Source organism: Mesoplodon bidens (assembly GCF_964165515.1).
Source record: "Mesoplodon bidens genome assembly, chromosome: 7".
Classification (NCBI taxonomy): Eukaryota; Metazoa; Chordata; class Mammalia; order Artiodactyla; family Ziphiidae; genus Mesoplodon; species Mesoplodon bidens.
The window spans coordinates 69,243,175-69,270,778 of record NC_138164.1 but is presented as its reverse complement, the minus strand read 5'-3'; the positions used below and the strand labels follow the sequence as shown (position 1 = coordinate 69,270,778).

Genomic DNA, 27,604 nt, shown 5'->3' with positions numbered 1-27,604 from the left:
TGATGAAAGACAGGAAAAAGAAGTCACTTTCTAAAGGCACTTAAGAAATAAAAGAGATACAAACTGGAGTTTCTTCATCATTCTATTTATTACATGTATGAATATTAACATCTCATGGCATCCATCTAATTCAGTCAAAACAAAGGAAAAAATGTTAACCATGTTTCAAATTAACATTCTTACAGATCCCCCTGTAACTTAAAATAGAAATATGTTCATCTGCTTTAAGTTATTTGACAAATTTGAAAAATGTCATTAAAAAAAAAATCACCTTTAGTACTTAAATATATTTGTTAATCATTTGATGGCATCAGTGTCCAAGTTCAAGAATAAAAGTTGCTTCATTAGATACTTTTCAAAAATGGACATCTGGATGGTTCTCTATAGCTGGAGATATATATATATGCAAATATGTCCTATTTCATTTAAAAAATTTTTTCAAATCTGGCTTTTCAATTTGAGAAAAGTCCTGCAGTGCTCTCACAACCCCCTTTTGAAGGATAAAACTAACTCAGACTTTGCTTCTTTAATCATGGGAAGCTCCTGGAAAAAAAAATCTTATGTTGAAATTGCTGTTTAATTCCATTTTCACCCAATAAAAAGTACAGAAACACTGTCTTTATTTGATGGTGTGCATAAATATTACACTCCATGGATAGCAAAAATATTTTTTATTTATAATTTACAGTTTCACAAGTGAAAATCATACATTTTTACACATACAATTTCATTTTGTTAAATTTGCACACATCTACAGAACTTTCACACAACAAGCACCTGAAACTGTGCAGGCAGTAGGAAATGCAAATACTAAAATGTATTTATTAACCAAATGATAGCTGAAGGCCCTGCCTCAGCTAGACAATTTATATAGATATGTCTATATATACATAAAAAATTCACCTTCTAGATTTCAACAGCAGCTTTTATTATTTTTTTTATTTAAAAAAGGAAAACATACCTTTCTCATTTTACTTAAACTGACTCGACTGTGTCATTTTCTGTTTTAATTTCAGTGGCTGTTGCTATGCTTTCCTCTGTACAAGCTGGTGGAGTATCAATCCGTTCTTCCTTAACTTTGGGACTTTCACAGGGTTCCTGCAATTCGTTTTTGACAATGTTCAACATAATGTTCAAGGGATTTTCAACTGGTGTCTTGCTGGGAGATGGTGTACAATCAAATGAAGATGTCTACAAAACGAAAAACCCTTTAAGTACTGATTAAAGTTCACAAATATCACATTAAATGACATTTAATTTTATAAGACCCTTGTATGGGCAAATGAACAAATATATACCAAACACAACTGAAAACCCTGCTTTCCCACAAAACATGCCATAAAGGCAGCCAATTAATAAAATGTATATTGAGGGACTTCCCTGGTGGCGCAGTGGTTAAGACTCCACACTCCCAATGCAGGGGACCCGGGTTCAATCCCTGGTCAGGGAACTAGATCCCACACGCATGCCACAACTAAGAGTCTGCATGCCACAACTAAGGAGCCAGCAAGCCGCAACTAAGGAGCCTGCTGGTTCAATGAAGGAGCACACATGCCATAATGAAGGAGCACACATGCTGCAATGAAGGAGACCGCCTGCTGCAACTAAGACCTAGCACAACCAACTAAATAACATAAATATAAATAAATAAATAAATAAAATCTATATTGAGCATTTGATATGTGCTTAGTTAGCAATGAGCTATGGTAAGAAAAGCAGTAACAAATATAATGACAAAAGAAGCTGATCAATGATTAGACACGTTTCTATATTTTAATCCCAATATAACCCCCTACATATATCCTGGGATTTGTTGCTCCTGATTTCAAATACCCTAAGGACTTTTTTTTTTTTCTTTCCCGGTACGCAGGCCTCTCACTGTTGTGACCTCGCCCGTTGTGGAGCACAGGCTCCAGATGTGCAGGCTCAGCGGCCATGGCTCACGGGCCCAGCCGCTTCACGGCATGTGGGATCTTCCCGGACTGGGGCACGAACCCGTGTCCCCTGCATCGGCAGGCGGACTCTCAACCACTGCGCCACCAGGGAAGCCCTACCCTAAGGATTTTTTTAAAATCCCTCAAAACCATCAAAACATCCTACAAACTCTAGTCTTTTGATGACCTAAGTATATCTTCCAAACTGCCCCTTGAACTTGTGAAACAAATATTATTTGAAAGTTAAGATGTTCCACTGTTTGGTTTAAAAAAAAATGGTCACTCTACAAATATGAAAATTTGAATTTCCAAGGTCAAGAGACTGATTTTTTTTTTTTTGTATTTCATGTATGATAATTTAAAAATTATTCCTATATTATATGGCCGAGTGGAGTAAGCAGTAAATGCTACCCATAACTTTTAGAAAATTATTCCCATCATGAACCTTCTCATTCTCTAGGTCTAGTACTCTAGTAGAAGACATCATCAAGATTCAAATGAAGTGCATGCAAGGAATGATACAAAAATTTCAAAATTTAAATCAGATCCTATCAATCTAGCACCAATATTTAGTGAACAACCTAAATATTACATCAAAAGTAAGACAGCTCAACACATCAAGATTAAAATTAAAATGTTGCCCAGATGCAAAAAATAACTGAAAATAAAATTTATCAATGTAAAGAACATACAGTAACCAAAAAGAACTTACATTTTGATAATCTTCATAACATGACGGATGATAAATCTGAAGCAAAAACAAAAAAGTAAGTAAGTATTCACATGCATATTCATTTCTAATGGACTATTCTGGTATGATTTTCTTTTTAAATTTAAACCAGAGATAAACTATCTTTGGAAAGGCAACGAAAATCATTTGGTCACAAAAACAGATAAAAACAAAATTTTCATCCTGATTTCCCTTAAAACTTCCTTTATATATTTAAGTAGATAACATGGTATGTTAAGACAGAAACAGTTTTGATGATGAAATATAAATTCAGAATCAAAATAGTGTGGTTAGGCAGAAAGAAGACTAACTAGACTCAGAAGATCTAGTCCTGGATTTATCATTAACTAGTTACGCAACCTTTTTTATAAAATGAGTACAGGACCAGATGATTGCTAAAATGCCTTCCAACTCACACACTCTCTCTAAAGTTCAATACCTTAGAAATACCACTTCTATTAAAAACCAAAATAAAAATACAATTAACACTTTTCTTTCAAAGTAGTGAGCTACCCCTATAAAAATTTTTTAAAAAATCTTAATACTTCCTTTTAAAGTACTTCATAAAGAGCTGAAAATTACCTTTCCATCTACTCTAATAGCATTTTTTAAATGCCACTCCTCCTCTTCTTCATCCCAGTACTGTTCAAATTGTTCTTGACAAATTTCACAACTCTAAAATAGAACCATATAAAAATGAAGTTTACATAAGAGAACACACTTAATGCCATTAAGTAAAAATACAGAAACATTTTGTTAAGTGGAGAAAAGAATTTACTGAAAATTTAAACAATGTTCAAATATATAATACAAAGTAAGATCTAAGGATTTCGCATTCTTCCATGCAAAAATAGTTAACATTACACAGCTCCTGGTCACAGATAAATATGTAGTAACTACAGCGGTTATGAAACCCGAAGCCAGATAACAAGAATAACATTTAAGAGTAAAGCTTACAAGAAGTCTCAAAATCATTAAAAGAGGGATGTAAATAAAGTTATATTTATGATTATTTACTTAAAGGAAGTGAAAGGCATGATGAGAGGTAGAAAATTGAACATTGTTCTTTTACCTCAACTGCTCCTGCTGGTCCAGCAGGTACACTTTGGAACTCCTTTTCTTTAGCAGCCTCCTGAGTTTTGAGCACAACTTCTTCGTGCACCTTTTCAAAAAACTGGCTCTTTGCACGTTCTTCCAGATCAGCTATTTCCTCAAATTCTATCCAGTCCTTAACAAGAGTTAATTTAAAAAGAGTATATTCATTTGTTTCTAGACTCTTACTGAACACCTTCAATACAATGCCATTTAAACGTAAGAGTACTTTCTTCTACAATATGCTTTAATATTGATTATTTAGAATTACACTATCTCTTTGAGCCCCATAACTAATAGACAACATAAAGCAACTAATGAACAATTAAGATCTTAACGTTAACATTCCTTTAACTATAGAATTACAACTACTAATGTAAATAAGATTAATTTCATGCACAATTTTTCTTTTTTTTTTTTTTTGCGGTACGCAGGCCTCTCACTGCTGTGGCCCCTCCCGTTGCGGAGCACAGGCTCCGGACACACAGGCCCAGCGGCCATGGCTCACAGGCCCAGCCGCTCCGCGGCATGTGGGATCTTCCCAGACCGGGGCATGAACCCGCATCCCCTGCACCAGCAGGCGGACTCTCAACCACTGCGCCACCAGGGAAGCCCCAAGCACAATTTTTTACCCAAAAAAACCAGTCACAGAACCTTGGAATTTTAGAACTAGAAGAAACCTGTGTTCTACTCTTAATTTCAACAAAAAACAAATACATACTCTTCAAATTTTTTTTAATTAAAAAAACCTTTTATATTCTAAGGGTCACATTTTATTCAAAAAATTCACTAGCTACTGCTCAGCAATTACTTAAACTAATATACTTTTGAATGATATAATTTAAAGGCTAAAAGACAGTTCAGAGGCACATGAATTACTTACTGTTAAACTGTAGTACCAACGTCTATGAGTGACCTTTCTGCTTACATCTTTTTCAGTTCTATTTTGTCGATAATGCCAGTCCAAGTGATCTGCATATACATCTGTCTGTGATGTTGTGAACCTCATTCCACAAGAGTAACACTGAATACCAGTATACAGTCGATTTATAACACTATCATAACGTCTGTTTTGAAAAATACAGAAATAATCTTTAGTTTTGATACTGTGGCTGACTTAATGGCCTTAAATAAAAAGGCAGTTATAAGTACTTCAGTTTTCCATATTTTGATAATGGTTAAGCCATTATTATGTGACAAAATAATGTTTCAGCCAACAGCTGGCTAAAAGAATTAATATCCAAAGGTCAATAATATTCTCTAGTAATGTGTCAGTGACTCTCTTTACCTTAACTTTGGTTAATTTTGGAACATGCTGTCTACCCTCTTATCAATAGGCCTAGCCCAGTTACTTATTTCCTTCTAGCTAATAATGGAATGATCATCTGCTAACTAATAAGGCAATAGTTGGCCTGTTCTTAGAGTAATGTCAATATCAGGGTGGATATGGCAGAACAATTAAATTTCACCTCTCCAGATCTTCGCGGTTTTAAATAACTCAACTGTCCCACCCTGATGTAAAGAATAGTGAAAGAGGTACAGAAGAAATAATAATAGTATGGGTAACTAAAAAGAAAAAGTAGAAGACTAGTGGGAAACTGAAGTCAGCAATAATCAGTTTTTTTAAATTCTGGGCTCCCTATCCGGAAAGAAATAGGTATGCAGAATAACTAAGTGAACAAACAGGGCAGTTATTAACTCCAGAAATTTTTTTAAAGTAGTAGAATAAAGCAAAGCACAGTACATAGTAATTTGTATACCAGAAAACAAAATATTTAGAGTCATAATATTAATACTGAATAAAAATTTAATGAGAAATGGCTTTATAACTATATGGAGGAGAGTTGGGAGGACTGTAGAAGAGCTACCTAAATCTTCACTTTCAGGAAGTCAATAAATTGTCTAAATGGGATAAATCAAGAAATGTAATAAATCAGAAAACTATGTATCTTTTAAGAAATAAAGAAGTAAATGCCAAGAACCATAGATAAAAGAGGTAAGAAATGGTTGCCTTCAGGTAAAAAGTAGTATTAGGAAAAAGGCATGCCATCTTTTACTATAAGCCTTTACTGTAAGACTTTCATTATAAAGTTTTAACTATGTGAAAAGTATCACTTTGAAAAACATTGCCTTTAAAAGGGTGAAACCTGTATAGCACAGGGGACTACACTCAATGTTTTATAATAAAAGAATCTGAAAAAGTATATATTTATATATATATTATATATATAAAACAATCACTTTGCTGTACACCTGAAACTAACACATTGTAAATAAATTATGCTTCAATTAAAAAAAAAGATGAAACCCATTAGCTGTTCTTTTATTTTTAAAAGTACTCATAACAATATAATGTATCCATAAAGCAACTGTAAATGTTTTTTATATAATATAGGCAATAAATATTTATGAAAATATATGCACCAAATGTTAACACTGGTTATCAGTAAAGTGGAAATTGTAGGTAATTTTATTTTCTTCATTTTATTCATTTGTATTTTCTATAAAATGAAAAAATTTTTAATTTTTTAAATACTAGACTACAAAAACCTCATTTTCTTAACTTCAAAAGCATGAGAATATCAATACAGAAAAAACAGTGATGATTAAGAGAAAATAGAGATAAAAAGGAAAACATGAGTGATTACTAATACCTAATCCTTAAACTCCCTGTACTTGCTATACTAAACAGAGATAATAAAAAATAGAAATCTGGGGGTAGACTTCTGGCCTAAATACTTGTGCAGCAAACATATTTGAAAAGAAGATAACAGGCTTCCTTAAGTTTATGTTATGTATATCTTACCACATTAAAAAAGGGAAAACAGGCTTCCTAAATTTTAAAAAGTGAGAGGGGTAAGACGAATAGCACTAGTGATAATATCCACTGTTATTAGAGTCACCGTCCATTCTACCTTAGAAAATTAGATTACATACTGTTTCAATTCTTCAATTGTAAAATTGGTAAGATCTGGAACGTCTTGATCTTCATTTTGATCTTCTTCCTCCTCAGCAGGGGGCTGAGCAGCAACTTCATTTACTTCTTCAATTGAAAAGAAACACAACAAATATCTCAAAACCAGTTTCCATGTACTCTTTATAGGGGAACACTATAGTGTATAGCCCCATCTTGCCTATTCAGTCCTCCTGATCTTAGGTTTACTGGCCAAGGAACCTAAGACAATTCTTTATTTTGATAAGTGATATTAGGTCTGGTCTCTTAAAAGTCAATCTTCATGAAATTCATCAACATTCTAATTATTTTTTATAAGCTAAAATAATACAGAATAACTAGAAAAAGTCTGCACATGGTGTTTGCAGGAATGTTAGTTAACTGAAACAATGTCCACTATAAAGGTAACAGTTCCTTGTAAGAAAATTTTTATTTCATTATAAACCAGTTTTATAAGTATACCTAAGAATTCAATCACTGTAAGAAATTTTATCATAGAACACATCATTGTATCATATCATACATCTTTATAACTTAATAAAGCTTTGTGTAGATGAATTACAGAACCATACTTACGTGTTGTAGCTGAATCAGGCTGGGACAATTTGAGAATTCCTGTTTTTAGCAGTTTTGAAAACAATTCATTTACATCCACCTGACTGAGATGATTATCAGGATATGCCTTAGGAAGGACACCTTTAAAAAAATAACACTCTTAAAATAAAAGTAGAACTTAAAGATGCAAATTATAGTAAGGATTTTTAAAGTTTTCTTCAAGATATCCTATCAACATTAAACTTAGTGAAATCTTGTTAAGATCAGTGTAATTACCAAAAGCTCCCCAAAAGTGAACTTTGCATTTATGTCAGCAAATCATGACCTCTTAAAAATATATTCTAAGAAGAATACCGAAACCCACTAATACTTTATACAGACATACGTGTTACCTTAAAAAACCAGTATTACCCACTGTTGCCCAATTAAATCCATGCCAAAGAAAAGCAGAATACTGAGGGCAGAGAGCTTCGTGCTCCCTTCTATGCAATGCAGCACCACACCTCTAGGTCCAACTTTTCACCCTTCCAATTCTCTATTCTTCACCTAACCGTATTGGGAAAGGTCATTTTGCATAGATGAAGTAGGCTAACATCTCTTAGCACAGATTTCTAGGGGAAAAAAATACCCAGAACCTAAATGGAAGTACTCCTGCCCAGCCCCCCAGCTCCCCCACCTTCCCATAACTACCCAGGGGAACTAATGCAGGGAGATGAGCCATGTGGCTCAGAATATACCTGCCCCGCTGACCCTTGCTCAATTACTGCCCTTGCAAAGCAGTTCAGGCTATTGCTGAAAAGGTGTCAGGCTTACTAAAGCTTCAAAAATCTGAATAAATGAAACAAGGATAACAATCTTTTCCTTAAGCTCACTGGTGAGGAATCAATCCAATTCCATATTTTCCTAAGCACTAATTTAAAAATTACAATTCTTTAACTCAACTATAAAAACAGTATTTTAATATATTTGTATGTCATTACTATGCATCTTATTTATCACACCTCTAGAAAAAAGTTCTGAATCACTAAAAATTCCTCTTAATGGCAGAAATTCAATTTGCATCCACAATACAATACATGATCTTCTGCCCTTAACCATTGCATACTCTTTATACTTAGCACAGTGCCTTGTATACAATAGTCTAATTAATGTCTGTTGAAATGAAATGTCTGACTACATGAATGAATAAATCAACCCCAACGATCAATTATAACAGCCACTTCACACAACAGTTTAACATTTACCTTTCACTAGAATTAGCTATTTATATGTCTAAGAAAGGTAACTAGCTAATCACATGTCTTCCAGCAGCCAAGTTTAGTGATCAAGAGCATGAACTATGGAAAAAAAAAAAAAAAAAAAAAGAGGATGAACTATGGAACCAGACTCCTGGGATTCTAACTAGAAATTCCACTTTCTAGTTGTGTGACATGATCAAGTTACTTGTCTGTGTCTGTTCTCTTTACCTGTAAAAGGGCAATAATAATTGTTCCTACCTAAGGTTGTTATGAGGATTAAATGAATTAATATTTGTAAAGCACTGAGGTGTTTGGCAGTATATATAGTATTTGTTTAAAGAAAAACAGTCAAAGTGAAATAAGACAAAGACAAATACTGTACGATATCACTTAGACGTGGGATCTAAAAAATACAACAAACTAGGGAATATTACAAAAAAGAGGTAGACACACAAAGAACAAAAACATACTAGTGGTTACCAGTGGGAAGAGGGAAGAAGGTAGGAGCAATATAAATATAGGGGGTAAGGGATTAAGAGATACAAACTATTAGGTATAAAATAAACTCAATGATATACTGTATAACACAGGGAATAGAGTCAATATTTTATAGTAACTATAAACGGAGCAAAAGCTTTAAAAATTGTGAATCACTGTATTGTACACCTATAACTGATATAATTTAAAAAACCACACAGAAGAAAAAAATGAAAAAAAAAGCCTCCTAAAGTAATGGAAATAAAAACAAAAATAAACAAATGGGACCTAATGAAACTTAAAAGCTTTTGTACAGCAAAGGAAACCATAAACAAGATGAAAAGACAACCCTCAGAATGGGACAAAGTATCTGCAAACAAAGCAACTGACAAAGGATTAATCTCCAAAATACAGAAGCAGCTCATGCAGCTCAGTATCAAAAAACAAACAACCCAATCCAAAAATGGGTGGAAGACCTAAATAGACATTTCTCCGAAGAAGACATACAGACTGCCAACAAACACATGAAAAGATGCTCAACATCACTAATCATTAGAGAAGCGCAAATCAAAATCACAATGAGGTATCACCTCACACTGGTCAGAACAGCCATCACCAAAAAAATCTACAAACAATAAATGTTGGAGGCACTGTTGTTGCACTGTTGTTGGGAATGTAAATTGATACAGCCACTATGAAGAACAGTATGGAGGTTCCTTAAAAAACTAAAAATAGAACTACCATATGACCCAGCAATCCCACTACTGGGCACATACCCTGAGAAAACCATAATTCAAAGAGAGACATGTACCACAATGTTCATTGCAGCACTATTTACAATAGCCAGGATATGAAAGTAACCTAAATGTCCATCGACAGATGAATGGGTAAAGAAGATGTGGCACATACATACAATGGAATATTACTCAGCCATAAAAAGGAACAAAATTTAGTTATTTGTAACGAGACGGATGGACTTAGAGCCTGTCATACAGAGTGAAGTAAGTCAGAAAGAGAAAAATAAATACCATATGCTAACGCACATAGATGGAATCTGAAAAAACAGTATTGATGAACCTAGTGGCAGGGCAGGAATGAAGACACAGACATAGAGAATGGACTTGAAGACACAGGGTGGGAAGGGGAAGCTGGGACAAAGTGAGAGAGTAGCAGTGACATATATACACTACCAAATGTAAAATGGCTGGCTAGTGGGAAGCTGCTGCATAGCACAGGGAGATCAGCTTCATGTGTTGTGAAGATCTAGAGGGGTGAGATAGGGAGGGTAGGAGGGAGGCTCAAGAGGGAGGGGATATGGGGATATACACATACATATAGCTGACTTTGTTGTACAGCAGAAACTAACACATCATTGCAAAGTAATTATACTCCAATAAAGATTTAAAAAATAAATAAATAAAACAATACTCTGAGCTGCATGAAACAAAAAAAAGCTTGAGACACTTTCAGGTTTTATTTGATTTTCTGTGTATTTAGAAACAGGAATAAGAGGTGATTCTCAGAACAGGTTTGGAATTTCATAATCAAGTACCCAATGATGGTGTCTAGCTTATCAACCAAGTGAACAGCTGTTTAATATTTATTATTATTTTTTTATTTATTTGGCTGTGCCAGCTCTTAGATGAGGCATGCAGGATCTACTTCCCTGACCAGAGATCGAAGCCGGGCCCCCTGCATTGGGAGCCCATAGTCTTAACCACTGGACCACTAGGGAAGTCTGAACAACTATTTAGAGGAAAAAAAAAAAAGTCCATAGATCCTGCTACACTGTAAAGCCCTTAGAAGGATAAACCTTATTAAAGTCATCCTAGCACAATGCCTAGAATATAGCAAGTGATCACTATTTGTTTGGATGAATAAATGAACATGAGTATATTCACTACTAGGAAAAGAGTGTTTTTACTTTAAGTTTTGAGAAAAAACCTTACAGAAGCCAAATATTGAACACCAAATACTTTTCATATCTCTTTAAGTAAAACTTGAAGAAGGAAGGCATATCTAACATCTCATTCAATAACCTCCAACCCAGGAAATAAGATGTGATTTCCTCTGTGACATTGCTATGCCTTGTATACATAAGCACCTCAAGGTTATAAAAGCAAAAGAAAACATGCAGGTTTTGTATATTATCTCATACAAAAAAGAGCAAAATTTGCAGTTGCTGCACGCTATCTCAAGCTACCAACTCCAATACAACAAATCCTCTACTCTACAAGAAAAACTGAGTTCTAAATGGAAATACACCAATATAGCACTTCACAAGTTACATGGTACTTTTGCATATACTATCTCATTTGATAATCTGGAAAAAAAAAATTTCCTGGCAAATCCTGACTTTTATCATATGCTATCTGCAGAGGAAAAAACTGAACCCCAGAAAGGATATTTGCTTATACTCCACCTACCTGTAAAGTAGCAGAGTGGAGATTCTAACCCTGGTCTTCTGACTTTAGACCCCAAATATTCAGTACTTTCCTTCCCTTTTCATTATAGTGAAAACAAAAAATAAGAATACTAATCCTAATTGTCAATCTAGCAATTAAAAATAAAACGTTTTCAAATTAATTGAGTGAGCTTCCTGGGGTGATACAGTTTAATACTTACTGTATAAACTAGAGCTTGGCTAGGACTTCCCTAGTTACCTCAGAACTTTTGGAAAACTCTCCAAATTTGTAAACTTAATAGAGCCATGCTACAGCATGTTTCTGAAGATGGCTGTTTTAATGATTCAGAAATAAAGCAAGTACCACTACAATTTGGTTGAGTTAGCTCTCAATATATTGACTTTACAGTAATTTTAATTTATATACTTCTCATTTTTCACATATTAAAACTAAAACTTTTTTTTTTTTTTTTTTTTTTTTTTGCCTGCACCGCACGGCTTGAGGGATCTTAGTTCCCCAACCAGGGATTGGACCCGGGCCCTTCAGCAGTGAAAGCATGCAGTCCTAACCACTGGATCACAAGGGAATTCCTTAAAACTTATTTTTAAAGCCCCCGTATCTACTATTGTTATTGTATCCATAACAATATTGTTAAGCCTCACCCCATAGATGCTTATCATGGGCATCTAGCTAGGAAATCCTTTTAACATGTTGTGTACAATTATTACTTGAGTGCCCATAAAGACATATGAATGAATCAGCTTATAATGTGATGTCTGCAGTATTCACTTAATGTTTATTGGATCATCACACACACACAAAACAAAAATTCAAGGTATCAAGTAATTGATATTTCTGAGGTTTGTCATTTACTTCATTTTACCTAAATACAAATGTCACATTCCTACCCTACCCTCTAGCTTCCACCTACTAGGTCTCCTTCCCTCTTTTTTGTGGTCTACAAGCCCTGGCTAACCATCTCTAGTTGTAAAGGGGATTAGTGTGAATATACATCAACAATGTAAACAAACTCATAAAGAAAACAAAACATTCCAGTCAGATTAAATTTCTCTAAATTGCATATGCCCTCTCAAAATTGTCATTTTCTAAAACTGACAAGGTAGCTACTCAATCAAACAATAATTGTCTTTTGAAAAACACAAAGTTCAGAAATTACATACCTGAAGGATTCTGAACAAATGCTCCAGGATTTTGTGGATGAACTGGCAAAAATTGTTGTCCTTGGCCAAATGCTACTGGCTGAGCAACACCAGTCAGAACCTTTAAGAGAAATCTTGGTTTTAAGAACATCTTTTCTATATTTTTAAGTAAAACTTTAACATTCAAATTACGTTAATATATTCACAGATATCATGAGGCCTGTTTATGATAATAAAAATTTACAAGTGTAACCTGACTAGGTCACTTCACTTCTAGGCTTTCTATAAAAAGCAACAATAAGACCTCCCCTTATATTTTTCACAGAATTATAAGAAATTGATAATGGATGTGAAGGTTCTTTGAAAAGTTTAAGATACCATGCAAACATAAGGTAGCCAAAAACTAGCTGTGTGACCTTACACAAATCACTTTACCTTGCCAGTGTTTTCTCTTATTTTACAAATAGAAATCTGACATCCAGCGATGTGACCTATACACAATCATAATGGCCAGTAAACAGCAAAGCTGAGGCCAGAACTCGTGACCTAACTCCTTTACACAGATGTCAAAAGCCTGCTTTAATTAACAATCTGAACTCCTTTATGATCATTCTGTGAGCCATCAAACTGAGTTACAAAGTAGACTGTAAAAGATTTTAAAGGAATGTTAAAAAATAAAAGTCATGAAACAAGTACTGTACAGGCATACAATTATTGTATTTGTAGTCAAGAATGAGGTAGGACTTCTACATATTGCTACTATATAAACAAATGTCCATTTATAAGCCTTGCTCAGTATCCTGTGTGAACCTTCAGTGGTATGTATGCGTAATAAAAACCCCATCAGTTCTTTATAATGTAGGAACAAGACTAACTCAAGTCCCATTCTAGAGTATCTTGTCAATTAAGAGTATCATTTCTCTTAAAAACATACAATAGAGTATAAGTCTAACTAAGGAGGCCAATTGTTTTCCCAAACCACTGGATATGGACAGAAGGCTGCTTTCTATCCATAATGCTTCTAACATGCTTTTAAAACCTTTCTTCTTGTTTTACACTTTCTTCCATGCAATGTTACTGGCATAAAATAAATTTGTCCTAGTAAGAAAGTGTCACTACCCGGAAAAAAGTAAATTTAGCCCAGGAGAATTTCAGCAGGCAAGCAAAAGTAGTCATTAATATCAACTGAATTAACCACAAATTATAAGCATATTGCTTTAACACTATTTCAATAAGCATTTTTAAATGTATGCAGAACAAGTAAACATCAAACAACTGCAGTTGACTGGAATGATGGAAAGGTGGTGAAAAGTAGGAAGAGAGGAAGAAAAAGAATTACAGACTGTAAAAGCATGGGCAATTTGATTTTCTTGTTTGTTAACTCAGGCTAAGGAAGTTCTTAATCAAAGAACAGTCTATAAAATCAGCTCTATGGTTACTATAAAGCTCATCAAGGCTCAAAAGTTGTACAATGTAGCAGAGGTCTATGAAACACACACAACTGTATTATACTTTAATACCTTTGAAGCCAAAAACAAAACAAAAAAACCCACAAAACAAAAAAACATAATGAGGAGGCTATGCATATGTGAAGGCAAGGGGTATATGGGAAATCCCTATACCTCATAGCTCAATTTTGCTGTGAGCCTAAACTACTCTAAAAAGTAAAGTCTATTAAAAAAGAAAAGATTTGTTGGCGGGGGGCGGGGGGCGGAGGATTGAGATTGAGAGGGTTCTCTAGATCCTGGAAGAACTAAGATCAATTTTGGATTTAAACTGCAAATTTCAGCCCCAGAAGACTCATCTCACTTTCCTAGCAGGTGGGTTTTTTTGTTTTTGTTTTTTTTTTTTGCGGTACGCTGGCCTCTCCCATTGCGGAGCACAGGCTCCGGACGCGCAGGCTCAGCGGCCATGGCTCACAGGCCCAACGGCTCCGCGGCATGCGGGATCTTCCCGGACCGGGGCATGAACCCGTGTCCCCTGCATCGGCAGGTGGACTCTCAACCACTGCGCCACCAGGGAAGCCCAGCAGGTGGGGCTTTGAAGTACATTAAAAACTGCACCCCCCAAAAAAAACTTACTAAAAAAATTAAATTTTAAAAAATCCTTTCCAACCTATAAACTATATCCTTAAAACCTTCCTCAAACACTAGAAACATTAAAAATGGTTCATATCTGCATACAATATACTTTTAGAATAACTGTAACAGACTTACCTGCTGAGATGCCTGAATATTTCCTACTGTTATTGGAGCAGGTAAATTGCCAAAGTTTCCAAACTGAGAGCTCTGAAGATTCTTCTCATCAAAATAGTGCCCAGAAGCTCTGTTAAGGGGATTCGAGAAACTCTGGTTTCCAGGGCCATGTGGTCCATTAAAATTTGGTCCTTGAGGTGAATCAAATATTTGTTCATGTCTTTGGAACTGCAGTCCTTGGGATGGGGCATTAAAAGCATTGCCAGGTGGATCATTATATGGGCCAGTCTGATTGAAAGATACCGATTCAAGCCTTTGTGAAGGATGATTGTCAAATCGTGTGCCTTGAAGACCAAGAGGAATATCAAACCTTGATGCTTGCTGGTGTTGTGGACCATCAAATCTTTGAGGTACACCATCAAATCGTGCTTGAACCTGCTGTCCAGGTGGTCCATCAAATCTCTGTGGGCCTGGCTGACCAGTTCTTTCAAATCTAGGACCTGGCTGACCATGTAATCCATCAAATCTTGGCAAGAGTGATGGCTGACCTGGCTGCCCATCAAACCTTAAAGCATGACAACCTTCAAATCTTGGACCACCTTGACCCAGAGGTCCTTCGATTCTCAGGCCGCCTCCTGGTACAGAAGGACCCTCAAACTTCATTCCACCTCCTTGTTGGACTAAATGTCCTTCAAACCTGATCCCAACCCCTGGCTGACCATGTGGACCCTCAAACCTAAGGTTCCCACCAAGTTGATTATGTTGTCCTTCAAATCTCATACCAGCTACTGACTGACCATGGGGGCCCTCAAATCTCATCCCAACTCCCTGCTGTAGCAATGGGCCCTCAAATCTGATCCCACCTGATGGCTGACCATGAGGTCCATCAAACCTAATTGCAGCCCCTGATGGACCATGACCTCCCTCAAATCTAAGTCCACCTACAGGCTGACCTCGGGGATTATCAAATCTAAGTGCACCCACAGGCTGACCATGAGGTCCCTCAAACCTCAGACCACCCACAGGTTGACCCCGGTGTCCCTCAAACCTGAGACTACCCACAGGCTGGGCCCCTGGTCCTTCAAATCGCAAACCACCTGCAGATCCCTCAAACCTCAGACCCGGGGAACCTTCAAATCGAAAACCACCTCCTCCTGCTTGACCAATCGGCCCCTCAAACCGCAGAGGTGTCCCTACTGGTCCTGGAGGACCTTCAAATCTCAAAGGACACCCACCTCCTAACTGGCCTTGTGGTCCTTCAAATCTCAAAGGGCCACCTCCCCCCATTTGTCCCGGTGACCCATCAAACCGAAGAGAACCTGGTGTAGGAGGTCCATCAATTCTAGGGCTTAACTTATTAGGTCCTTCAAAAATCATCTTGGTTGGGCCATCTCTCGCTACTGATGGCCTACTAGGTCCATCGTATAATGGTCTATCTTCAGCTAAAGCCGTAAGTCGCTGATTTGTATCAAGGCCGGCGAATCTTGATGCTGGGCTATCTACAAATGGTTTATCTGAATCTTCATATCTAGGTCGCTTAATTGGAAAACGATCATTGAATGGTGATCTCTGCTCTTCTCGTACACCTTTTAAAAAGAAAAAAAATTTATTTTCCCTGAATCTGATAATTTATATCAAATTATCCTAAAATCTTCCTCATATATTCTTTTTTTTTTTTTAGAGACGGGGTCTCGCTATGTTGCTCAGGCTGGAGTGCAGTGGCTATTCACAGGCGCGATCCCACTACTGATCAGCACGGGAGTTTTGACCTGCTCCGTTTCCGACCTGGGCCGGTTCACCCCTCCTTAGACAACCTGGTGGTCCCCCGCTCCCGGGAGGTCACCATATTGATGCCGAACTTAGTGCGGACACCCGATCGGCATAGCGCACTACCCTCATATATTCTTGTAAACGTTTATTCAAAAACATCCATAACTATCTCACTTTATGAGAGGGGAGGGAAAAAGCAACAAGCAGCAGGTAAGAGAATGCCCTCTAGAGTCAGATACACCTGGGTAAAAAAAAATACCCATTCAGTCAATTTACTAATTATTTGACTTTGAGAGCAATTTAACCTCTCTGGTCTTGTTTCCTATCTGTAAAATGGGGATAATATATATTTCATTAGGTCACTGTGAGGATTAGTTCAGATTACATATATAAAGAACCTAGTAAAGTACCTAACACACGGTTGGCCTTATAAATATCAGCTCCCTTCCCTTCCCTTTGAGGGAAAAACCGAAACAAACAACGACAAAACAGAAGTCTGAACAGTCACAAAAATCCATCCCCACTTAGCTTGTTCATTTTCCCTTCACTGCTGTGTGATTCAATAGGCATAATCTGATTTAACTTTTTCTACCTTTAGCAGAGACTTGCTCGTCATGTCTTCTCCGGCCCTCATGGGGTGAAAGATTCTCAGCATAAGTACGACTCCCAGATATAGGAGAAAGACGTCTTGCTCTTTCACTAAATTGTTCTTTTCTGTCAAACTGTGCTCCACTATTCCTACTTGCATGTTTACTTTTGGATGGCTCACATTCTATTCCAGACAACAAGGCATCAGTCAAAGGGTAGTCAAAAATATCAGGATCTAAGAGATCAAGTCTTGGAAATGAATGCTGAACCTGTGTCCTTTTCAGTTTTGCTTTATGTTCATAGTAGGTTAATTCAGCATCAGTTAAGAGAGGTTTCTTTTTTAATCCACCTTTATTTTCTTCTGTAGGACTATCCCGTACATTGCATCTATGTTTACCTTCTTGATACTGAAATAGCTGTCGAATTTGATGCACAACAATAAGGAACTCATCCTGTGTAATTTCACCAGATGCTAAACGTTCACTCGTCTGCACAGGGGTGATAAAAGGAAATCAATATTTTAAATATAAAAAGTACTTACAAAAAAACTTACAGACAAAAGGAGAATAATGACTACATGGGAGCACAGTAGCTACCTTTTGAAGTAATTCTCTTTTGCTTGCAAGAGTTAACTCTTTAGGAATCTGAAGATTGGCATCTACGCTTAATCGATGCTGCTGTTTTGGAGCTCGAGGTGACAAGATTCCTTTAGTGCTTGACCAGCTCTCCCTATGCCTTAGATGAGGAGCTTTACTATGTTCATCACCCTGTTGTAAACTGAAACCATAAAAGCAATTATGTTACTTCATAAAAAATTTTTAAATACTCAGGACCATATTTAAAGATCCTTAATAGGATCTGGCTAAAATGAATATATGTAACCATAAAAGTTAATTTAAAGATTAAGAGCACAAGATTTGAAGTCAGGAAAATCAGATATGAATTCTGATTCTTGCATGTCCTGGATGTGCCACCTTAGGCACATTAGTTAACCTTTCTAAACTTCAGTGTCCTTATACGTAAAACAGCAATAATAACGGTACTTAACCCACAGGGTTTTAAGAATTAAACAGGGGAAAAAGTACTAATTATAGCACCCAATAAACATTATCTAATTTTTAAATCAACACTGTATTTTTAAATGTACACATTATTCTACTCAATTAAAAAGGTTAACAACCTACCTTTTATTTTCTTCCCAACCAGATTTCCATCTTTTGGTAGACTTGGAACTTTGCCAATTTTCTACATTTTCCTTTGGTTCAGTGCCTGATTTGGTGGAATGCTGATTTACAGTTTCTTGTGGTCGTTCCTCTTCAGTCTTTTTTATTCGCCTTGGATCTCGAACATCCTGTTTAGTACTTCTCTTTGCATTTCTTTCTTCCCTGGAAGGTGGTGTAAACTCTTCCATATGTGACTGCTTAACTCCTGACTGGCGAATCTTCCCAGCTTTGGGTGTTGAGGTTGGAGACATACTCCTTTGCCTTCGTTTGGGTGACCGCCTATCTCTTCTCTTGGGAGAATGTATAATCGGTGACCGAGACTTGGGTGATCGTGATCTTGATCGCTTTCTACTACTCGATCTCCCTGGTTTTGTCCCCTGTTTTTCCGATTCTTCCGTTATTGTATCCTGTTTTTGTACAATGCCATTTATGATTTTATTTCTACTTCCCACCGGTCTGTGTTCAGATGATTTCATGTGCTCATCTTTATCCTTTTTTTCTGCAGTTTTTCTCTTCTCTTTTAGATCATCATCTTTGCTATCAGTCTTATCCTGAAGATGTTTTTTTAATCTTGGATCTCTCTTGCTCATATCAGACACCCTTGCACTTTCAGATTCTTGACTTTTCAAGTCTTTTGTGTGGGATAATTTGTTTTTCAAAGGTGATGGTGATTTAGATTTAGACTTGGATTTAGAATCTAATTGGTCAAGTTCTTTCTTGGTTATTTTTTCACCTGATTTACTTTTTTCTTGCTTGGATGAATTTAGTTTTTCAGAGGGTACAGTTTTACTTGTCTTAATATCAGACTGGTTCAATGTGTTCATTAGGAATTCCTTCCTGTGACTCTGATCTTTTCCATGAGAAGAATGTTGACTCAACCTATTAAGACGGGGATCCCGGTTAGTTCCTTTCATATCCTGAATTTGTAAGGATGGACCTGGACGACTTTTCTCAGGTTGCACAGGAACCTGATGGGGAGCTTTAACTGCCATAGGGGGAATTTGTGAAACATGTAATTTGGATTGTGCAGTTCCAGGACCTAAGTTGGATGTCTCCTGCTGAACACTAAGAGAAACTGCCTGAAATACAAGACAAACATTCATGTTACAACTGTAAAACATTCAGATTATTTGTCAAGAAACTGAAAACTAAGGAATATAATGCTTTATTCAATAAATCCATTTATTCAATTCCGTATTTATAGTGTATACTTCTAGTATTTAAGTGGAGATTAAAATGAAAGGAAAAAGGTCATATACAATATTTATGTGGCCTGTTATTTCTTACTAATCCTCTACTTTGGGGTTTTATAACTTCTAGGTAGAATGAAAAAAAAAATCCTCCCTCTTCCTAATTATTCAGAATTCTGGGCCACACTGATATTAAGAAACTACTAAATAAATCACTGCACTCCAGCTGCACAAGCATCCAAGTCTTTCCGGGTAAATTCTAAGTCATAAAATTTAGTTCCTCTCAAAGTGGCACTGATAATGCACTTATAAAATTCTGCCTTCCTGTACTCCCTCACTCTCAAATAAGGTCAAGTGCTAAGTAATTAAGTAAAATAGCTGAATATAAGGTTATTCATGCACAGAAATACATAATCTTCCTGGCCTCCTTAATTTTGTGATGGCTTTTTTTTTTTGTAGCCTTCTAAGGAAACTGCTAAGGATTTCTGCTCATGAAATATAAGCTCATAAAATATTAAAGACTAGGCAAAAACATCCGCCACAACACACCTACCATCTTGGAATTGACACTACGTCCACATAATTTTTTTTTTTTTTTGCGGTACGCGGGCCTCTCACTGTTGTGGCCTCTCCTGCTGCGGAGCACAGGCTCCGGACGCGCAGGCTCAGCGGCCACGGCTCACGGGCCCAGCCGCTCCGTGGCACGTGGGATCTTCCCGGACCAGGCCACGAACCCGTGTCCCCTGCATCGGCAGGTGGACTCTCAACCACTGCACCACCAGGGAAGCCCCCACATGATATAATTTTTAACAAAACTAAGGGGCGATCTTATAAGACAGCAATCTAATAAAAAGTATTTGAAAGAAAATAGTGCAGTTTATATTAAAGTGACTTTTACAATAAGGATATACAAATTTGGTCTAATAAACACACCACAATTTGCAAAATAAATAAAAGTGGAAAAGTTACACAATTAATAAAAGTAACATGTTAATACAATTCAAATACAAAATAATTCCATATCCATCAGAAAACAGGTTTAAAAATACTCAAAATGCCAAATCTCCTCTACTTACCAGTTGTGCCTTAGCTTGCTCTAGCTCAAGCTCCAGCTTTTTCTGCTGAAGTTCTAACAACTGCTTTTGTTTTGCCAGTAACTGCTGCCTTATTAGTTGCTCTTGGGTAAGATTCTTTTGTATATCCGGAACAATTGGAGGAGTGGAGATGCTAGGGGAACTGACCACTGTGCCAGGTGTTGAAGACTCTTCGGGCTATAAGAAAAAATAATTTGTTTACAAAAAAAAAAAATCACAGCTAAAAAGGGACCTAAAAATTATCAGCTTCTCTCTTAATAAACCCTATCCATAATCTTAAATGGCCAATCATGTTTAAAAGCACACAGAAAATTTTCAGGAATTTAAAAACCAAAATAAATATGTAAAACCTAAACAAGGAGAACATTTACTTTAAAATGTACTGTGCACCTGAAGGTGGAAATTTTTTTTTTTTAATTAAAGTGATTCAGCACAGGGTATTCTTGTTACTTTTATCTGGCAAGAAATTTTAGAGAAGTCAAAATTTGACAGTTAAAAATATTAGTTATATACCATTCATGTTAAAACTTACCGATTTATTTAAAAATTTAGGATTCACATGGATGCTAGATGTATTCACATTGGGGGGCAGAGGTTTAATAGGCCAAGCAGGATCTAACGAATTGACTCTGACATCCAGGGCATAAAGTTTCTTCAAAGGGAATATTTCATCCCAGGTGGAACGTAATTTAAATAAACTTTTTCTAGTATTTTCATCCACCTAGAACAACAGAACAATTCTATGGCTTGTTAAGTTACTATAGGATGTTTTATATATTAAGCATAAGGCTACATTAAATCTCTGTTCTACTTCACATATAGCACACATACTACTAATTTGAAAATATATACAACAGTAAACATTTATTAAAAGTACATTTGTTTGCAGATGTAAAGTTAATAAAAGAAATTTCTGTCAAAAAAAATTAGAAAAATTTAAGTCATTATCACCTAGCCTTCATGAAAGCAAACAATTAGACAAGTCTGAATTTTTAGAAGTACAAAATGTTCCCAAATATTAGGGCTTGACACAGTATTCCTACTGTTACTTTCACTCTGGACAAAAATATAAAACTAGAAAATAGTTTATCTGATGACTTAAATTTTTTAAGTTATTTACATTTAGTACAAAGTTAAAGTAAAACAAATCTATCTAACTAATCTCCTGCAATACAATATGGCTGGTACCTATGAATAAGCTATTTGTGGTGTGGAAGGCACCTGAATAATTGAAATTCACAAAATCTTACCTACTGATGAGCTTTAGTTTTATATCTTATCTGCTCATGCTTGTGACTGGCATAGTAACAACAATAATACTTTTTAAATTAGCCATCAGAGAAACCTAGCACTTGGGAAAACTGAGCTAGAGTTCTAACTTTAGAATAATAAAGCCTTGACTATATTAGAGTCTTTAGATAACATTTACTACAAACAAGGTCATTTTCATCACCTTCAGTGTTAAGGCCCAGTTAAGTCAGTAAACATTTTCTACCAAACACCCAAATGAATTTGAACACACTGAAACTGAAACCGAAACCAAGAAATTGGTTTAGTGCCCCAATTTCTAATGCAAAGTTGACTTCTCCTTAGAGTCTCAGGTAAGCAGTATTTAGCAAAAGTCTACAGTACACTATTAACAAGCTCCATAATAGTTTGAAATACAGCTTTCCAAATATCTTCTGCATATACTTACTTAGCAGTATTTATTTTCTCTAAGAACTTAAAGGGAAAAAAATTACTCAAGTAGCCACTACACATTTTCTAACAAACAAGTAAAATCTGATAGTGAGTTCTCTCAAAATAATCCCAATTCTCCAAGCCTGACAACTGTTAAGATTTCTCGAGACACAACAGGTGCATCTACTAAAATATAAGAACCACCAATTTTTTGTTAGGAAACAATCTTTAAACCCAAATATCTTATAAATGCCCCTTTTCTCAGTGTGAAAGATGAAGCCTGACAGGAAAGAGAATTACTTCAGCAAATCCTTTGTCTTCCTCAACATAATACTGTATTAACCAAACTACCAGATACAATGTTATGAAAGGAATTTACAATCTCTAGGTATAGAAACTAACAAGCCTTTCTTCTAAACACTAAGAGGGGCCAGAGGTGGGGGGAAGTATTTCCAAAATAACCTAAAGCAATTCACTGATCCACCATTCACACATACCTAGAACATTCACATAAAATATACTTGAACAAAGTTAACAAGAGGAAACATTTCCAGAAAAAAAAAAAAAAAAACCACAAGTTCCAGGCATCCATCACAGGTTGACACACACTAGGATTATGCTTTTTCTTTTTTTTTTAAGACAGAAAGTCAATATCCTAACACCAGAAACCTAAACAATGAAATTTGAAGTACTCTCGATAGCTTCAGATCTTGCCTGTATTCTAGTGATGAAACAGATCTTCAAGTGAACAAAGTCAATCAAAAAAATGAACTTCTAAAAGCAAACACATCTATTTTTGAGTGGATAATGTAAAACACCTAGAACCCACTTTAAATACGAAACACTAACTTTAGCATGTTAAATGCCCAAAAGAATAAAACATTTCACCACCCAAGAAAACCCAACACAAAGGCAAGTATTTATTTAATCAGGAACATGTTTTAAAAATTCAAATGTTTCTAAATGTATATATACCTTTTCAAACACACAAATAAATGTTGCAACTAGATTTTTAGTAAAGGCAGTGAGATACTCTCTTCCAACATTTTTCACGATAGAATCCATAAGGTACATAACAGGAAGCTTCTCTGAGGAGGGAGCCTGAAGTAATAAAAAGAAACTGAAAAGTTTAGTACAATGAATTGTCAACAAAGAACTACTTTTAAAAGTGAGCGTTTAACGTACAATACAGACCTCAATATTTTGTTGATATTAAATACTTTTGAATCAATATTAACCTCTATGAAATTTAAGTGTTCAAGGTCTCACCTCTTACAATGATCTTTAGTTGAGCATACAAAATAAGCTCAGAATTACTGGGAAGAAAAAAGTCTCTAGTACCCTCATTTAACACTCAATAGAATTTCAGGTTCGTATAGTTAAAAAAACAAAACTGTGTTTTAAGTGACAAAAAAAGGGGGAGGATATTTTCTGTAATCCAAGTGTAAGCTTTGTGACCCACATTAACTTATGATGTACCTAGACTCAATGAAACAGTTTTCAGACTTCTGGCAGAAACCCTAATTTCCATAGGCATATTTTATATGTCAAGGTCTATGAACCTTTTGTTACTTGTAAAATCATTAGGATTACTTCTCTATAATCCAATGAACAAAAGAAATTAAGTACACTTCACATATGAAGTTAATGGCAAAAAAACTTTTAAACTTGCACATGAACATGCAGGAAAGTGCAAGTTGTTACTGATACAAGGAAAACTGGATGGAGCAGCCGCTGAGTCATGTAAATCAGGTTGAACTTGACTCTGGAAACCAGGATTTGTCCTGAAGATTTTCTTCACAGCACAGACTCTCCGTCGAAATATTTTTCCTCTGACACGCACAAACCAGGAGTTCTAAATTTGTGCACGGCCAGTGTGATGATGCCGATACAGGTGGCCCTTTCCAAAGCAAAGAAATGTTGCCCCAGCTCAACTGTAACGCCTACCCATCACTGGCTTTTAGAAGGCACAGCAAGTTTCCAGAAAGCATCAGCAGGTTCACAGACTTGTTGAGGAGCATTAAGACACACCACATAAACTAAGTGTTAACTCCCACTCCACAGGAGTACCCACGATTTAAAAACAAAACCAAAAATTATCCCCATTTACCCTTCCCACGTGTATAGGAATCTTAACCCTGAACAACACTTACCCACAGCTACCTGTAGCCAGGGTAAGCTCACAGTTCTGCAGTACACAATGCCACCATTATTTCACAAAACCAATTGCCCATACAAGTGTGTGGAAGTGCTCTTGCTTCTGATAACAACCAAAGTTGACTAAGGAAACCTTTGAATAACTTTGTATGAAAGTTTTCTTTTACAGTACTAATAAAAGGGTTTCACAAGGCTATTGCATGTGGGTAAACTATTAAGTACCAACACGTCAACTGCTTTATTGCTGTGTCTTTATCTTACCATGTCATGTTTTATACCATTTTAGTCATTGTTGCACTTATGAAGACAAACAGGCTCTCTTTAAAACCAAAATCTGTTCAGTAGGCTAACTCTTTATTGTACAAGTGAATTCTTATATGTAATATTTTTTTTGCTACTACTGCCTCATGGAAGGAGTCAAGTAAGTGTGAATCCTTAAGTTTAGTAATGCTGATCAAACGCTAGAGGATAAGGACACAAACATTCACCTCCAGAAACACAAAACCAAGCCAGTTTGCTACCAAATGACAGAAAATCCCTCCCCTCACCCTCAACCCCAACCCCATTAAATTATTTCCCCAAAGTGACTGTTAACATCTTTTCCTCAATCTGGCTTTACAAAAATAACCAGGAAACGTGTGCCAAAAAAATTTCAGCTGTCTTTCATCAGCAAATAGTCCATCTATTTTCACCACTCTGTGTAGCCACACACAAATACAAATTTTAATGTGGTCACTATATTCAGCATTTAGTTTTCACTTCTGAAAGTCTTGTGGATCCATTAAAAACCAGCAAGAAAATGGTTCTTTGAGTGACAACCTGAGCTGCTAAATATTAGGCTCTGTGGAATATTAGTAACCCCAAAAATACTAGGTAGAATTTTTAAAAATCAATGTTATTTTTTTAAAAAACGCAAGTGCATTTTTGTTTTTTTTTAAAAAAAGGCATTTAATGTTAAGCCTTCAACAAGGCAAAACTAAGTTTTCATGTCCAACATGTTTGTTGTATCAATAAAAAGGATGTTGAGTATGAGGAATGCTTCCTTTTAAAATCTCATACTTTAAAAAAAGAACAATAGCTGTTTCACACAGACATTCACAGGAAAAGGTGAATAAGGACTTGTATTTTAGCTGTCAGACTGAGCATGACAAACTTGTTGGGCCCTAAAGAGAAAAAAAAAAAAACCTTACTTTTTGTCCTCTTTAAGGTATGAAAGGACCACCTGAAACCGTGTATCTTGTGAACAGATTTACCCAAAGAGTGGAAGGAACCTAAAGAAGAATGAACCCAAGTCACTTAAAGACTTTTGTTTAAAACACACAACCACGTAGATAAAAATAAGTCTTGGAAACAAATTCTACACCTCACAAAGGTAAATAAAAAAGACAAATACATATTTTATATGTTTTATTCACAAATTTTATAATACCAGTCACACATTTCAAAACCATTTATTAAAGTCAGACCACTCAGTTTTACACTAGACAGAAAGCGCCTCTAAACAATATATTGGTGGTTGTTGTTAAAGTGGCCTTTTAAAAGGGGTTCACTCTGCTAAAAGGAGGCTCATCCTGATCATTTCAATCACTAACAACTAGAAAAAAGCTAAACCATAAGTACAAGCTTCAAAAATAACTTAAAATGTAGTACTGGGAAGCTATTAAAACTCATTACGATAACTAAGTTTAACAGTAACTTTACTTAAATGACAAATCGCTCCCACATGAATCCACAGAAGAGGAGGACTACAGGGAAATATAGGGTGGCAGAGGACCACTGCTGTCAAGGGGTGAAGCAAAGCACGTCTTCACTTTCAGGGAAGGAAGGGAGGAAAAAAAGAGAAAAGGAAGAGGAGGAGGAACTGAACTTTTCAAAAAAAAACTACAAGTACTTGTTACCCAGTGGGCCAGTTCTCCACCTACAGGTTGGATAAGATCTCCTCCCCACCCCCTCCAACCCCACCCTCAACCCCAATTTCCCGTATCTGGGGGCAAATGAGACCCTCCGATAGGAGAATACAAATTATATCTAGCCGCCCCCACCCCAAAATGGGGCTGACGGGTGTGAGCAGCTGCCTGGCTGGCAGGGAATGGATTCTCCTCTCTTCCCTTTCGCATCATGTGCTTTTCAGGCGCCATGTTGGGTTCCTAACAGGCGGCTGCTCCACTCGGGGCCAAGGCCCTATTCCCACCCCCCAACAGCTCGCTCCCAGGTCCCCCTTCACCTCCTTCCAACCCACAGAGCACAGTTACCCAAAAGAGTTCGGGGCGGGGGATGGGGGGACGGGGAGAGAACCACTCCCCACCATCCCAGGAGGTTCAAATAGTTTTAACTCTTACTTCCCCACACCACGAACTGCCTTTAATTCTCCCCCTCCCCGAAGGGCTCTATTCAAAGCGTGTGCGTCGGGATACACGATGCGGTGGCCTAAATAGGGAGCTGGTAAGCGGAAGTGGGACTCCACCCTTTATCCTCCCCACTCCCTCCCCCCGAGAGGCCCACGCTCGAAGCCTGGGCCAGAGACGGAGCCTGAGTTGGAGGGGGAGGGTTGGAGAGGAGGAACACCGTCCCCGTTTGGATAGAAGCGAGACCTGGGATGAGGCTGACACTAAAATCAGGGAGTATTAGAAGAATAGGAGGCTGCGGGGTGTATAAAAACCTTGGCGGTTTGGGCCTCGATGAGAGAGACGATCTCCTTGGCGAAGGGCAGGTTCTCCTCGGCTAGAATGGTCAGCATATTGATGTGCGGTTTGCTATTGAAGGTCAGGTCTTCGAGTGATGACTGATAATCCCGACAGGCGTCCTCCCGGGCCCCCGCAGTACCGGCCTCGGCCGGCGTCTGCTCTGACATTGCGCCGCGGCCCCCCTCCGAGGTCCGCCGCAGCTGAAGCTGAAGCCGCTTTCGATACCCCGCCTCCCTTCCGACTCCTCTTCCTCTCCCCGGGTCTCGCGGCTCCGGCTTCACCACATGCTGACCGCGGAGGGGGGTTGGGGGACGACACGGGGGGAACCTCGGGTATGAAACGCCGCCGTCTCACGGGTGATCTCCGTCCACTTCCAGCCGCCACAGAATCTTCTTTCTCCACAGACACAAAATGGCGGCGGCTCCAGCTCCGAAAATGTCTGTGCTTCCAACCGCTGCGTCGTGCGAAATGAGTTAGGG

At 37.0% G+C, this 27,604-nt stretch overlaps 1 protein-coding gene across 2 annotated transcripts; it reads right to left on the bottom strand.

The window, feature by feature from the left end:
- Positions 1-78: 78 nt before the first annotated feature.
- On the bottom strand, positions 79-27,604 carry PCF11 (PCF11 cleavage and polyadenylation factor subunit). 2 transcript variants are annotated; one of them, XM_081239128.1, is made up of 16 exons: positions 27,101-27,604; positions 23,260-23,385; positions 21,137-21,325; positions 20,587-20,781; positions 18,282-19,399; positions 17,694-17,874; positions 17,102-17,585; positions 14,761-16,325; positions 12,566-12,665; positions 7,286-7,405; positions 6,694-6,799; positions 4,640-4,823; positions 3,737-3,892; positions 3,247-3,339; positions 2,647-2,682; positions 79-1,191 (listed from the first exon to the last, which is right to left on the bottom strand). In XM_081239128.1, the coding sequence occupies exons 1-16, from the start codon at positions 27,290-27,292 to the stop codon at positions 976-978; spliced, it is 5,061 nt and encodes a 1,686-aa protein (XP_081095254.1). In that variant the 5' UTR covers positions 27,293-27,604; the 3' UTR covers positions 79-975. The 2 variants fall into 2 exon arrangements, with proteins under 2 accessions (XP_081095254.1, XP_081095255.1); XM_081239129.1 differs by having other exon boundaries at positions 17,495-17,585.